At 39.4% G+C, this 15,743-nt stretch overlaps 2 protein-coding genes across 2 annotated transcripts; one reads left to right on the top strand and one right to left on the bottom strand.

The window, feature by feature from the left end:
- Positions 1-4,059: 4,059 nt before the first annotated feature.
- Positions 4,060-6,040, top strand: LOC105052822 (F-box/FBD/LRR-repeat protein At1g13570). The gene is made up of 3 exons (XM_010933761.4): positions 4,060-5,053; positions 5,253-5,420; positions 5,488-6,040. Exons 1-3 carry the CDS (start codon positions 4,238-4,240, stop codon positions 5,878-5,880), a joined length of 1,377 nt encoding a protein of 458 aa, XP_010932063.1. The 5' UTR covers positions 4,060-4,237; the 3' UTR covers positions 5,881-6,040.
- A 2,938-nt stretch (positions 6,041-8,978) lies between these two features.
- LOC105052229 (probable galacturonosyltransferase 12) lies at positions 8,979-14,258 on the bottom strand. Its single transcript, XM_010932974.3, has 6 exons — positions 13,625-14,258; positions 11,894-11,949; positions 11,601-11,756; positions 10,931-11,521; positions 9,688-9,990; positions 8,979-9,596 (listed from the first exon to the last, which is right to left on the bottom strand). The coding sequence occupies exons 1-6, from the start codon at positions 13,833-13,835 to the stop codon at positions 9,315-9,317; spliced, it is 1,599 nt and encodes a 532-aa protein (XP_010931276.1). The 5' UTR covers positions 13,836-14,258; the 3' UTR covers positions 8,979-9,314.
- Positions 14,259-15,743: the final 1,485 nt, after the last annotated feature.

The raw sequence follows: 15,743 nt of genomic DNA, 5'->3' as shown, positions 1-15,743 counted from the left end.
CCCATAGGCGGTGGGCATCCTAGAGGCAAGCATAGGCCCTCTTCACTGCTAAACAACGCCGAACACCTTGCCCACCAGGTTCTCCATCTTGGTCACCCTCTCCAAGACTCCACTAGGACCAACTCCCTTCTCTTCCTCCCACATCTTGAGCTCATTCTCCTCTTCCTCCACCTCTTCTTCTTCCTTCTTTCCCATCCCATTGTAGGGCGCAGTTGGTGGGGTTGCCATCGAGGAGAGAATGGTAGGATATTGTATAGGAGGTAGAATGGTAATTTTGACTTTTTATATATTATAAACATCGCTAATGCAACTAGGCATAAGTGTAGATTTTTCAAACTATTAGGTATAAGTGTAATAAGCATAGGCCTTAATGGGATTTTTATAATTTATTCTAAAATTTAATAAATATAAGGTTAACAGAATAAATAAAATAACATATATAAATAAAATGAATGAAAAAGAAAAGTAGTATTAGGATTATATCAAAAAATTAATGGTTGGATAATTTTGTCATCATAAAAACTCACTCCTCATATACTCCATCCATCATTCTTTGCATCCTTCCAATTTTGGAGGATACAAATTGATGGACTAGAATAGATAGACGATCCCTTATTTTTAATATCGATCTTTCATGAGATACTTTGAACAACTGATAGATGAGGACTATCCATTCTTCCAATCTCGCCCATCCTCTCTTATGAACACAACCAAACATTTAGTAAAACTGACAAATGCTTGAACACCAGATGAAGCAACCCCATGTATGCCTGTCTCCATCGGCTTGACCTAGCATGGCAATTTGTTTGCCGGTAAACGCTAAACGCATCAGCATATTGCAGAGAGGAAAGCCAAGCTAGTGTCGATCGGAAGGATGATGGAGCAGCACGCACTTGTGGTTATTCTCAAAATATACTGTTCCTTCGAGTTTCCTATCGTGAAAGTCATGAACCTTACTTTCTAGCATCAAGGAGTCAAGTGAAATGGCATGTTATGTTTGTATCCAGAAGAGAAACGGAGAGCCAAAGTAACAACATCCACAAATGTGCATGATGGTCCATAGGGGCTCGGTGAGTCCAAATGCCCTTGGACCACTTATTATGAGAGACATGTTAGATAGAATGCCTTCCAAAAGGCGGAATATTCGTAGATTAGGTCTGCAAAAAATCGCTGCCAAGTGGATCCCACCTGATGGCTGATGCCTAGGATGCTTCCATGTACGCTACCGGGATGTCATATCCGTTATTAGAGAGACCGTAGACAAACTCTCTCTCCCTTATTCTTCTTCTTTTAAACGGATGTTCACGCTACTTTCGTGTGAGTACAGCGTAAGAGGTTAAAGTACAAAATATCAGATAGAATTTTAAGACACTCCTAATTTTAATATCAGGATCATTCACTAGAATGATCGATAATAAAAGATACAACATAATTTGTGACGCTACTCATCTTTCGATAGACATGCCAAACAGTCATCACAGAGAAGTATCGAAGAGATTTCGGGATGTCATGAATCAATGAGTGAATTGTGAATGACTCCACAACATCTCAGATCCAGACAATAGCAGTAGCAGAGTCACCCTCCACAACGATCCTCTCAACACGCATCTTCAGTTATGCGTAGGTGATACCCATCCAAACGGCGCGACGCTCCGTGCCAAAAACTAATGGCTTAAATAGAGGGGACCCTCCAGCTGCTAGCAGCCTACCCTCAGAGCTCTGGATCACATAGCCCGCACCACCTCTATCCCTCCTGACACTACCATCAAAGGGATCTTGACGAAGTTCGAAAGTGGGGGCTCTCAGGAGATTAAAAGCACCTTACGAATCATTGCAAGAGCAGCACTCTTTTATCTCTTTCTCTCACAGAGTAGGACTATTAATAGGGTGGGCCGGACTTGAGATTGGCGGGCCACCCAATGGGATGATGGGTTTGAGGCTGGACCTTGAATATTAGGTCCTCGTTACTTCTGGGCCTTAAATGGGTTGGCCCAAGCTTAGACCACCATAGCAATTTGAAGCTTCCCCTCTCCATTTTATCCCCACGAGTAGGGTTGAAATCAGATCGGATACAGATCAGAAACTAGTGTATCTATATCCATATTTGTTTTGTCTATCAAGTGTAAATATAGATACGGATATTATTTGGATGCTTAAATTTATATTCATATTTCTTTTAAATAGATATGGATATAATTCAGATATTAGAAGTATGAATATAATTACGAATATAACTTAAATAATAAAATTTTATGGCTACAAAATCAAAGATATTACTAAATAGATTATAAATCAAGTTAACAATATGTTTATATGGTTATATATATTTTTTAAAAATAATTAGTATTATATAAAATTATGTAGGATTACATATAAATTTGAATATTTGGATACAGATCGGATAGTTGTCTATCTATATCAATATCTATTTTTCTTTGATAAATATGGATGCAGATACGGATATTAGTTGGATCATCAAATTTTTATCTATTAGATACGAAAATGGATCTAACAGATAATATTCATATCACTTTGACCCCTGCTCGAGCATTCACCAGCCATCCCCCTCGGGCCTGTCACTACCAAGTCACCAACAACTTCTACCATTGCCATTGGGTACTGTTGCTGCTTTCATCCCATTGGAGAGATGAATGGCGACAAGTGACTGAGGGTAAGAGCGGTGAGCGATGAGTGGGTGAGAAGAGGAGCAGAGGAGAGGAGGTGCGTGAAGGCAGTAGAGGAGAAGATTGGTGGCCGTAGGTAGCAGAGAACGAGATCGGTGGGCGGTCGAAGAGAGGACCTGCCGCCGTTTACAGCCGATCGGTTGTTGTTTTTTATTTCACGTGAAAAATCAAGATTTGACACCAGTAGGAGGTCGAAGAAGGGATGGGCCTGGTTCTTGCTGTTTTGGGGCGGACCAAAGTTACCTGTCAAATTGAAACGTGAAACGCTGTCTGAACTTGCGGGTCCTTCTTTTATTTATTTATTTATTTTGTTGGGCTGTTGATGGGCTGGCCCAAGCTGGATCGCCAGTAGCCTTAGCATCACCTCCACTTTTCAGTTACCACTTTTCATGAAAACTATTGTTTTCCTTTTTTTAGTGAAATCCGAAATTGAAAACCGTTAGCCTTCCTCTGTTTCTATTCCGCCCCCCCACCACCAATCATGGCATACCCATCATATGACTTTATCCAAAAAAACTCTCTTTTTATCCTGGTTCATCATTGAAAATGCAATTGCGGGTTAGTTTGAGTGGTAATGATTTTTCTTGGAGAAAAGTATATAGTCACTGATGTTTAATGCATGACTCTTCCTTGAATAAGTAATCATATAATTTTTCAATAATTAAAGTACGATGGAATACTATGGAGGATTATTCAACCATGGAATATTCTGAGTTTTTAAAGGAATTTTCTGTAATTTTAGGTGAGAGTTTCCCATAAATTCTTTCAAAGAAGAAAAAAATAAAGAAATTGAGTACTTCTTTTGAACAGAAATACTTCAAGGATTTTTTTTATTTAAAAAAAAAAAAAATCAGACGCCAACCAACTAAGCTAAGACCGGTTGGCTGATACTTTAATTGAATATTGGTACCATGGTCTTAGTGGATACCATATGAACAATCGGGTTTAGCCAGTTTATAAATAAAAAAACGGTGAGCTTATGAGTATCTGGCGGAAAATTTTTGTTAAGTAAACTTTACCTTTTTCTACTTTCTCTTTTTGTATTATAAATTATTTTCAAATTTCAGGTTCACAGAATCACATCAACATGACCCATGACATTAGGCTATTGTCTAAGTGCAGCATATTTGGGCTGGAATGACTCCACTGAGTTCACGTTGCTAGCTTCTCTTGCAAGGTTGTTAGGAGTCCAACCATACCTTCTGGGACAAGAAATGTGCCCATATCCACCCTCTCTTTTTCCAATGAATTAACTAATATATATGGACCAAGCACAGAGAATATTATAGCGTAGACCAAGACCCTGGAATTGAGCAGAAGGTTATAAAGCATAAAGACGTCTTCAAGTCCCTTACTTTTCTTCTTTTGAGCCCAATCTTCCTATGAAAGAAAGACAATCTTCCTATGAAAGAAAGAAGAACAGCATCTTCTTAAAAGGTTAATCTTTGCCCCAAAGTCATCATCCGAGTCTATATATATAGAAGCTAGCATCGCATAACAAAAGCAACCACTACTTACTGGATACAGAGAGACCATCAAGGGGAAGTGACAACATGACTAGCACCTTGCCAGATCCTATTCTTCAATCCTTCCAGTCTCTTTGGATCTCTGCCACAAACATCGACTTTGGCCCAGAATTGTCAAGCAGCAGAACTCCAGAAGAATTTGTGGCGTCCGTCAACCATGTTCTTCAAAACCATAAAGGCAAAAAGCTCAATAGGTTCCGTCTCTTCTTCTGCCCACTCGATATGTTTCTACCTGATATTGAGAACTGGATAGCATTTGCAGTGGCAAAGGGAGTTGAAGAACTAGAGCTGGACTTATCCATGGGATCTGACCCCTTGACTGGTGAATTAACCAATGGTGGTCACCCCCTTAAATTGCCAGATTGTCTTTTTAAATGCAAATCGCTTACCAATCTAAGTTTGAGCCACTGTGACTTCTGTCCACCTCCGGATTTCAGTGGTTTTAATGGCCTCCAGTCACTGTCCCTTTCATATGTAAGCATTGCTGATGATATGCTCCATTTCATGGTAGCCAATTGCCCTCTCCTGGACAGCTTGAGTCTCAAAAGCTGCCAGAATCTCAACTCGATCAAGGTCTCAGGTGAAGACATCCAAATTCAGAGGTTAACTGTGATACAATGCTGGGATGCATGGGAAATGGAGGTCCGCGCTCCCAGGCTTCGATCTTTCATTTACTATGGGGAACATATCTTTGGAGATTCATCCCTTAACATCCCATCTCTGGAGGACGCCTTCATCAGTTCAATCGATATGGAAAGAACAGAACCTGAACATGACTACATAAAGTTGTTATTTGATCTCTCACACGTCAAGATTCTTACTGTTTGCACAGCAACACTAATGGTAATTTTCTTATGAACCTAATTTTTTATTTTTGTTTGGTGATGAACCTAATTTTATTTTGATAAGGTTCTAGTGTTATTTGATGTTGAATCTTCATTAGTTGTGTGTTCCAACAGCATTTCACCACAAACAAAGAAATATTAGTTGCTTTCATTCTCTGATTTGATGTTGATTCTATATTGGTTCTCTCTTCCAACAGCGTTTCACCATATATGAAGAATTTCTACCCGAAGACCTCCCTGTCCTTTTACCAAACCTACGAGAGTTGCAGCTGCTGATAGATTTGTTCAGGAGCGAAGAGCTTGCGTACATCTATGGATTTTTCCGGCTATGCCAAACTCCGTTCATTGAGAAACTCTTCATTCAAGTAAGTTCCCTCTTAGCATTGTACAGTTACCATCTTACAGTCCTCACCATCTTATTCATCTTTGCAGCTCCCCAAAGGACCTGAAGATCCACAAGAGATAAGATCTGTGCCGGAGCCATCAGATATTACTTTTAACCATCTCAAGGCAATCAAACTAAGCAACTTTAAAGGGGGTATGAGTGAAATGAGATTGGTGAGATTTCTACTGGAGAGGGCTGTTGTTCTAGAGACCATGGTATTAGTCGCCCCTCCAAAGGCTGATCTGAAGGAAAGCATCAATCATGAGCAATATAATTCAGCATCAGAAGCCATATCTCAAGACAACGTAGACTTGATGGTTCTACGTGGGCAGCTGTCATTGCTGCCAAAGACATCTAGAGCCAATATAGTGTTATGTGAGTATTTGGAGGATGATAAGGCTTTAGCTCCAAAGCATACAGAATACTTTACAGACTTTTAGCAATTGAGAGGAGTTCTGAATATATGTTAGTTGTTACTGAATGCATCATAAGCTATCAAATAGCATGTCTGAAGTATGTTCTACTCATTATATCTAAGTGGATAACTATGTGTAAAAGCAGTATGCTAAATGTTTTCATCGTGATAGCAAATAAAATGATCTTATATATTCAAGTGAAGAATCAAATTTTATGAACTGATAATTGTAATCTAAGTTCATAATTTCATTAATTTGAGTCTAAAAAACTCAAGGGTACTTGAGAAAGCTCCTCATCTGTAAGTATCCAGATCTCGGCACTGTGTGATAGAAATCCTATGTTACTAGGATGTGCAACATAGACGGCCTTCCAGCATTATTCTGCATTTCGGCATTCCAAGTATAAATGTCTGAAAAGGAAAGGACTTTGGTGCTAATTTTCTCAAGTAACGTTTGAACTAGTCCCGGCACGCGCCGTGACGAGACCAATTCAAGTACTGCTCAATAAATAATTATATGTAAGTCCTTATGTTAAATGATATTTCAGTCCATCTCACTGACTTTTCCTTTCACTTCTGGTCATCTTGGACGAATATTTGAACTGATCTCAGCAAGCAGCTTGCCGGGAGTAGTTCAAACCTCAAATAGAACCCAAAATAGAAATTAATACAAATCCTCTTTTTTAGTTACGATTATAGTTAGGTCCCTCGCCCCTCACCGCAGCTCGTCCTTGTACTCCCGCGACGGCGACGGCGACCGCGACGGCGATGGCGATGGCGACGGCGACGGTGGCGACATTGTTGTTTTCCCTGCTCTACCCAAACCCAGAGAGCCCGAACCCGACGCCGGATGCCTCCGCGCCACGGTGCGGCATCCCCTCCGTCTCATCCAACGACGGGACGTCCGATGTTTGTCTTCTCCCACATATCTTATCCTCTCTTTTTTTATGGCTAAAATGGTGGTGAACTTGTGGGAGTAATGTGTTGGGGTTGGAATTGGTTATAAATCTTCCCTCTTTGATATCTGAGATAAGTGCTAGGGTTTAGGGTTCGAGCTGGGTGCTATCTTGTGACCTCTGCTTCCTTCTAGCTGTTGTCATAGGTCATATTAGTTCGTAGATCAATAGTGGTTTATGTTGTGAGTTTTGGTTCCTTCTTCTCCTCTTCCCAGCTAATCTTTTTTTTTGAGGGAACGGCTAATCTTAATTTTAGTTCATCGCTGTTACCATTAATTTTTATCTAAAGTCATGATCTTTGCTTAAGAACCATTGTAATCCAGTTGAGACAGGAGAAACCCTTGCTAAAATCTGGATCTTGGAGACATGCATCAAAATTTTACAATTTTGCACATTATGGTGAAAGAGGGCATAATCGAAGGAACAAAAATTCCAGCTGTTTAATTATAGATGGTTTCGCAAGAGAATAGATGAGAGTGTGATTAGTACAAGAACAATTCAGAAGATGGAATTATTGCTTTTCTGAAGAAATGGTTGTGGAAATTCAGATGAGGCTTTAAAGACTCTGGAGAATGATTATCCCCATGTAATGCTACAAAAACGGAAGACATTAAACCGTTTCTGTTGAGTTCCTTAGAGATCTAATCATTTGACCACTTACTGGCTTTCTAATCTGACCTCTAATACACAATTGTTTGCACTGAATTCCAAACTGGTAGGTTGTGCTATCAGCACCAATATATCTTATGCCCAAGGCCTTTTCCTGATGCTTATTTCAAAACGTAACTTGGAGATCAAAAGTAGTTCACGTAGAAGTATCTGTCTGAGAGCATTTGATTTTTTGATATGCTTCAATGTTTTAACAAACAATTCTGTATTAGTTGAGAACTTGTGGTTGCTAATTTTGAATTCTATATGAAGAGGCTGGTGCGAAATATCTACAAGTTTCAATGCCAAACCTTAAGGAATTGCAGCTCCTTATGAACTCTGAGCAGTTGAAGATCTTGCATGCATGCATGGCTTCTTTCATCTCTGTCCTTCCCCATTTCTTGAGAAGCTCTTTATTCAAGTCCGTCTCCTTGCACTATGTGATCTTGTGTCATTGGTCATTGTCATCTGATTCCTGTTTTCTTTTAAAGTCTTCCTTCAACCATATCATTTGTTTTGCAGCTTCCATTAGTACTGAGATCCCAATTAGATATGATAGAGGATGTGCAAGAGCCATTAGATTTGGCTTTTTACCAACTCAAGGTGATCAACATGAGCCATTTTAAAGAGTCAAAAGGGAGATGATATTGTTTAGATTTTTCTAGAAAAGGATGGTGCCATAGAGTCCATGATATTAGTCACACCTCCAAAACTTGGTCAGAAGGAAATCATCAATGAGGAACTGAGTGTATTAGTTTCAGATTTCATAACTCTGCATGTCCAACTGTCATCGATACCAAAAGCATCTCTTTTAGCCAACACAGTCGTATGAGTAGCTGGATAACAGATAAGATTTTTGGTCCAGCACATACATTATATTACTCTGAGGTTTAGCAAATTGTATATAGAATAATGCCATATATCCCAATTTCTATTTAGGGGCTGTCTAATAGGTTCTCTATGCTTGGGCATCTGTTTTCTTGTGTTCTGTATTTGTCTGATTTCATAAATGAATGAAACAATGATTTACAAAGCAATGTTTTAAGTTTTACAGTCTGTTGTGAAAATAATGTTAGAAATTTGTGGCTCTCACTTGATGCACTTGATAAGAAACTTATCTTATATATCTGAAATTGTATTAGTTCGACAAGTTTTACAAGGATTACTGCCTGGTGACATAATTGGACTTCCTGAAAAAAGGACCAAGCTTTTGTACTTGACAGCGAGTCTTAAACTCAGCAATTTACTTTGGGGGTTGTTAAGGCAAAATTTTCAGACTTCAGAATACTAGTCAGCAAATGCTAGGTAAACTGCATCCTACCAAATACTTGAGCAACTGAAAATAAACAAGCACAACCTATTGGAGCTTATCCCAAAGTTAAGTAAATATTTTTGTTTGATATTTAATAAATAAGATTTAGGAAATAAGAAATGCCACTGCCATATGATATTGTTTTTGTTTAAAAGATTTACATTCTAAGTAGAAATTCTGAGCTTCTTTTATAATACATTGGGTTCATCAATGAAATGATAATAACATAATTTTATTGATTTTTTGAACGTTCTTGTTTGGAAAATATGATTGCATCCATTGATGTACAGGTTCGTCCAAGAAAAACTAAATCTGTCCTTGAGCAAAAACAGAAGGATGTAAGAAGTTGCTTCAGTGCTGAATCATCACAAAGCTAGGACCTCCTACTCCTCTATATAAATCTTCCATAATCTCACTCCATGACCTCAAGCCTTCTTGATATCTTTTGTCTTTCTTGTATCCATATTTCAGCTTTTCACCATGGTCGTTTCCTTCCTGTCATTGTATTGATTGGCGCTCCCTTTCTCTCACATATCCATCTTATTATGCTCTGATATTGCAACCTCTAATGAACTTGTCTGAAAAATTCAAATACTTCGTCCAGAGAGGCCGGAGTTGAGGAAATGCTATATCCAACCAAGGTTTAGCTCTGCCATTGAAGTGGATGACCGCTGCCTTTTCTACATCTGCTATGGTGGTGTTTTCTTGGTATCCAAGCCCCAACATGTGCCAATAGGGATCAATGATATGAACATGGCCATGAAATGCTATTAAACCAGGCGGTAGAGTTCCTAACTGCCATAGACTTAAGTCTGACTTTAAGTTCTAAAAGAGAGAAAGAGAGATTAATTAGAGATAAAGATGCAGCTAGGAAAAGAAAATTTTGAAGAAGAAGCTGCTTATAAGCTGTAATTACCTTTTGAAGCCAGTGGTGGTAAGTTAGACTAATGTTTGTCTTCCTCCATGCGTCAAGGTCGAAGATATTCATGCCATATGCCCAAGCACACTCATTAGGATCAAAACTTTTGGAAATTAAAGGGTGGGAGAAGTTTAAGTAGTTCTTGAATTTCTTTGACATCACAAACTTATCGGCTCCTCTGCATGTTTCAACTGCACCATTTACTTTGCCTTGCAGATCTATGTCCCAAAGAGGGGAAAGATCAGCTTGGATGACAACATCATCATCGAGAAAGACAACCTTATTGAGGCTCGGAAACAACTGCAATGTTCAAGAAAACATCTAATATTTACACATCATAAATCAAAGAAGTGGAACCATCAAATTGCAAATCATATTTTTATAAAAACTTCTATGTGATTAGTCATCCTCATTTTAATTATAAGGATGTGATAACTGACTTTTGGTATAAATTTTATCCAAAACCAGTTTGGAAGAGGATAGGCTGTGTATGGGAACAAACATTAATCAACTCTTAACCATCAAACTATGATCTAATAACCCATGTTCTTTAACAGATGCTTGGGGTCCCCTTGGCAAAAGGGAGCACGTTCCATGTAAAACATAAAATTTTTTTTCCAACAGGTTTATCGTGTGATTTTTGTTTAAGGTTGACTGTGTCATAGGTGTCACATCCAAAGCTTTACATCCAATTGGGAAAGTGATTTACTTTGCTTAACTTCCCTTACCAATTTTAATTTTGTTTTTAAGTAAAATGATGGTAAGACCACCAGCCCTTCCACCAAACGATGAAATATTACCAATAGAAGGAATAAGAAAGTTGACCTACTACAACTTTCGGACCAACAATTCGAACACCACCAAAGATATTCTTAGGCCCTGAACACTTGTATATGCCTAATCAGTAGGCAAGATCTCATTATCTGGATATTACTATGCAAAGCGAAACTACTTTGTATTCAGAAGCCTCATTTCTAACCATTTTTTGATGCGGAATTCTCAAGCATGCTTTGATGTTGAAAGAATAATCTCTGAGATTTGACATTGTTTAGGTCCTGAAGCCCATGACTTCTGTACATTGTTGTCATAATTAGGACCCATGGGCTAAATTGGCCCTCTTCCATCTAAGACGGGCTACGGTTTTTGTTTGGCCCTATCCAGTCCTAAATCACTTTTAACTCATGAGGTTTGCAACCAAGTGCTGGAAGTATGTAAGTAAAACTTGCTGCTTCTTACTGACCTCGGGCAAATGGATGCGAATATGGTTCATGACCGACTGATACTTTGGACTCAAAGCCTGCAGCTTGGCCGCCACCACGACAGGTTTCTCGCTCGCATCGGCGATGATCGCCGATGAGCCTCCTCGGAACTGCGACCGTGCCGCCCTGTCCTTCTCCATGGCCTCCATCACGGGGACCCTCCCCCTCGTGAACCACTCAAAATGGTGCAGCCCCTTCACCTCGATGACCGCCGGTTCCAATGGGTGCAGCGAAAACCAAGCCTGCATGGGCGCGTACGTCTTGCGGTCGGTGATGACGTGGAGCACGATCGAGCTCGGTTGGAGAGAATTGGCGACGAGGGACGCGGCCACGACGGCAGCGGCGAGAACGTTGTCGGAGGCGAGGACGAAGTGGTGGAGGGATGGGTCGACAAGTGCCGGGACCCGCGCCGGGGCCGGGAGCTGGAGGCGGGCGCCGGAATTGGTGGAGTGCTCCTGGGCCAGCCTCAGGGCCAGGCAGTGGAGCTGCTTGGGAATGCTGGCGGATGCCACGTGGCGGTAGAGATACTCCTGGATCTTGGCCGTCCTCGTCCTCCGTTCTAGTAGCGATATCTGCAGTGCCCAACGGTCAACATTATTATTTTTTTCCTATATTTTTGAATTAAGCGTTAGGTTTGGGTTGGGTTGGAACCATGGCTTTGAGCCTTAAGGCAAAGGTTTTGGCATCCGATATGTTGTTCTTCATCTCTGCAACGAAGTCTTCTAGTGTTTGTGGAATATCAGATCCTGGCTCAGGTTCCTCAATCTCTCCTTCTTCGAGTACACGATATATTTCTTCGGGAACCTTCTGCGACAATTAATAGCTTTTTTTGAGTTTTCATGTTAAAAGAAGCTAGTCTGCTCAGCGAAAAAAGAAAAAAAATAAAAAAAAAAGCTTATCTTAAGAGAGTAAATTTTGATGCCTAAGTTTTGATGATTGGTTACCGTTGATTCGAGCCTTCTTCCCCAAATTCTTGGCCCTAGCTTTTTCCCTACACATCCTGACATCCAAAGCAAACAAATAAAACACGTTAGATGGCCACTTGACATGAGACAAAGATAGGATAGAATATTGTCTTTTAAAAAAGAAAATAAAGAGATTAAATCTTATTCTTGGTAAAGAATGGAGAATTTTTTTTCTAAAATATGTGATTATCTAGTTTAGCAAGGAAAATGTAGCCTCAAACTTTTAAAAAGTGTCAATTTAATTGGTTGCAAGGGGAAAAGAACCTGTCTATTAACCAAACTTACATTATGAGTTATACCTAACTAGCAGTGCAGCACATGAGGTCTCTTCTGGTCCAAGATACAAAAAAAAAAACAGAAAAAGAGAAATGCTGATAAGCTACCCCATTTGTGGATTTTTTTTTTTTTTTTTTTTTTTGAGAATTCGCTTGCGGAATTATTTTGAACGCCAATGTTTTTAGGTACTCACCAAACTGAGATAAAGACCTTAAACCTGAAATAACTTTATGCACATTTAAGCATTAGCTTTGCTAACGACTGTTGGATCTGTGTTGATTCAAAAAGATTTTCAAATCTTATGCCATTCGATTCATCTCGTGACAGGCCCGCAGACTTCAATAGTCAATTTTTTGGTGATCACCAAATAATTTATATCACAGGTTAAATGTTTGCTTAAACTTTGGACATGACGATCCGCTATCGCTGTCTTAGGCAAGGCTGTTGCACCAGTTAAAAGTGCAAGGTAACGGGATACAAAATCATGATATTATCATCCCTAACCCCTTCAAGTAGGCATTTTATTTCACATCAATTTTGTTCACTTTCTTTTCCTTTTGGGATTAGACCAACCATGTAGGAAGTCAGTCAGCAAGCTATTAAAGGGATTTCATCAAATAGTCTTGAGTCTAGATAAAATCTCCATTTTTTCTTTTAAGATTTCTAATTAACTGATTTTGGGAACATGTACTGCATATTCATTGATCAGGTCAAGACTATGGAAGGAAAATTTGATTATTACAATCATTGTTACTGTTGGTAGAAAGAGGCATGACGTACGCCAAAAAATAAAGATAAAAAAAGGGCCATAATTGAAGCGCAAAGGGGTACGGAATGGAAGTTAGCCTCCTTCAAATCCAATAAATCTTCCATAGACCATGGACATATCAGGATTCACCACCACATATTTTTTGATACAACTACTCGAGTGCACCTTCTTAAAAGCATATCTAATTGACGGTTTTAGTTTCTAGCCACTGGCTCAATTCTTATCAGTCATGTAAAGAGATCAAAACTTATTCTAAATCTTGGGAATTATATATTTATTTCAGTATTTATTAAGTGGGATTATGTATGTAATCTTGAACTAGTTCAAAGTTTATACGCAAAAATGTCACTTTTGGTTAAATAACATAGAGGGTTTCAATGTATTCAAAGTTTATATTTCTCAAAAAAAAAAAAAGATGCATCCCAAAGTTTATCAAGAGTTCATGTGCAAGAAGCCTACTGCAGGTTCAATCGCATGGACTTGTTCCATGTAACACAAATAGTTTTTTACTACAAGTATAAATACAGTAACTCAGAATTTCACTCAAAAAATTAAATTGGGGAATGTAGGTTGGCAAACTCGTCATGGAAACCTTGATCTCTCTTTGAAAACTTGATGCATGCACATATAATTCATAGAAAAAAGAATTCACGAGGAGCCCATACCTAAAGAAGAGCACTCGGTCTCTCCCTCGATTGTATCTATCGCCGTCAACACGAACACAAATCGGAGCAAGAATGTGACAAAGAGCAGCGAGTAGAACACCACCTTATAAGAAAGCTTCCTCGACGTGACCTTAACTTTGATGAAATCCCTCACCCCTTTCCCTGGGAACACTGTGACATGTCTCATACTTGGCGATATCTGAAGCTGCATTGCAACTCCAAAGTAGGGAGCACGAGGAGGCCAAAACCAATCACCCTGACTCAGAGTCTCCACAGAGGACCTGGATTCCCTTGCAGAGACCCATAAGGTAGAAGAAGAGGGGATGGCTCCGGAGATTGTAAAAGGAGCCCTGCTCTGGTGCCGAGGTTGCTGTCCACCACCTAACTTACCTTTGCACTTGGGCTAATGCTTGTGTTGTTGGAGGGAACAGAGGTAAGGGGGATTCGGAGGGGGGTTGTTTGAGAAAGAGACTCAAGATTCAGGTACTCTGGAGAGTGGTTTGGTGAGAAATTTTTCTTAGAAAACTTCGGATCTTCTGATGAGCAATCTGTTAGTTCTTCTCAGTCTTTTGCCATAATTTTCAGATATAGGAGAGAGGCATATGTTAATAAAATTAGAATAGATGGGAAGCTGCTGTCTGCGTTTTGAAATGTAAGTTTGAGTTGGTTCCTTTGCCTTCAAATAAAGTAGAGGAAAAGTGACCAAAGAGCACCCCTCAACAAAGACAGGGACACCCCAACGAGAAGGTACTAGTTTTTTTGTCCAACCCGGTCCGTTCACCTCTAGACTCTAGACTGGACCTAATGGGGGCAGGAAAATGGATATAAAGTAGACATAAGTTGTCAGCTTAAAATTAGATCGACATGTAAAACATGACAGAAACATCAGTAAGCCAACCAAAAAACTACATTTTCGTAAGTGAGGAACATATCAAACATGAAGCAGCGTTGGCCAAGCGATTTGTTAACAGTGGCGAATCCAAACTTTGCAACATAACAAGAACTGATCAAGATCATACCTTGATTCATAAAGACCAATTTCCGATCTGCCAACTTGGTATGAACGATGAACAATGAAGGAGGTCATGTGCAGGAAACACCACTTGCACCCAAGTGAATCACATTGCAAGCAACTAGTCAATCCAAACTACGCGCATGGGAGATTGACCCCATGCCAACTCTGATGAAGGAGGGGCTTGAATTCGGGTCTCTAATGCAAACCACCACGAGATTTTTCCAGCTTGCTAAGCTGGCACCTTCCATCCGTGGTCCAACAAGGTCAGGAAATTATTTCCAACTTGTACCGGTACAAAATTAAATATGCATTTTTTTTGCCATGCGAATGTGATCAAGAGCAATAATCATGGTTGAAAACAATTATATAACAGTGAATAGAAGTCGTCCCCTGGCATTAGGAGCCAAATGATTGTTTTGTCAAAGAGGAAACCTCGTGTCTCAGAAGGCAAGACCAAAATCATAGACAGCTTCGGTATTGAAAGAGTACTAATGATTTGTGCACAAATGATGTGCTTTTCGAAGTCATACAAGAGTTTAAAGACCCTTTGAGTTCGTCAAGGAACTACACCTGTATCATTTTGCAAATGAAGAAATTCTTCCAAATTTTCTATTCATTGACGAGATTCCTTTAGTTGCAATTAATTAGAAGTTTATATGTAGCCAAAATCTCAAGATACCTTAATTCCAGCTTGCCAAGATATTCTGCTTATTTTTTATTAGGAGCAGGAAATATCTCAACCCCCTCATGTTTCACTACCGAATGCCAACTGAGTCAAAGCAGCGCTAAGGACGCAACAGAAGTATACTCGGTTCTTCTTCATATTATTCATATCAAAATGAAATATCAAATGAACTATAAGAAATGTATTTGGTAAGATTGGTGGAGTTGCCCGAATCATCTCTTTTAGCTGTTACGAAGAAGTTGTTCATAACTTAAGTGGTCAATGGTTTTGCTTATTTTGGACTTTCTTCCTCAAGTATTATCTTGACCAAATAATATACCTAATAAATAAATAGCCAAGATCGATGTCACCGAACAACAATGCACCAATGATTACAGAAATCAAACCCCTTTGTGAAAGTTCGAAGTTAAGGTCTAAAT

This window comes from Elaeis guineensis, chromosome 2, assembly GCF_000442705.2.
Source record: "Elaeis guineensis isolate ETL-2024a chromosome 2, EG11, whole genome shotgun sequence".
Taxonomy (NCBI): Eukaryota; Viridiplantae; Streptophyta; class Magnoliopsida; order Arecales; family Arecaceae; genus Elaeis; species Elaeis guineensis.
This window is presented reverse-complemented; position numbering and strand designations above follow the sequence as displayed.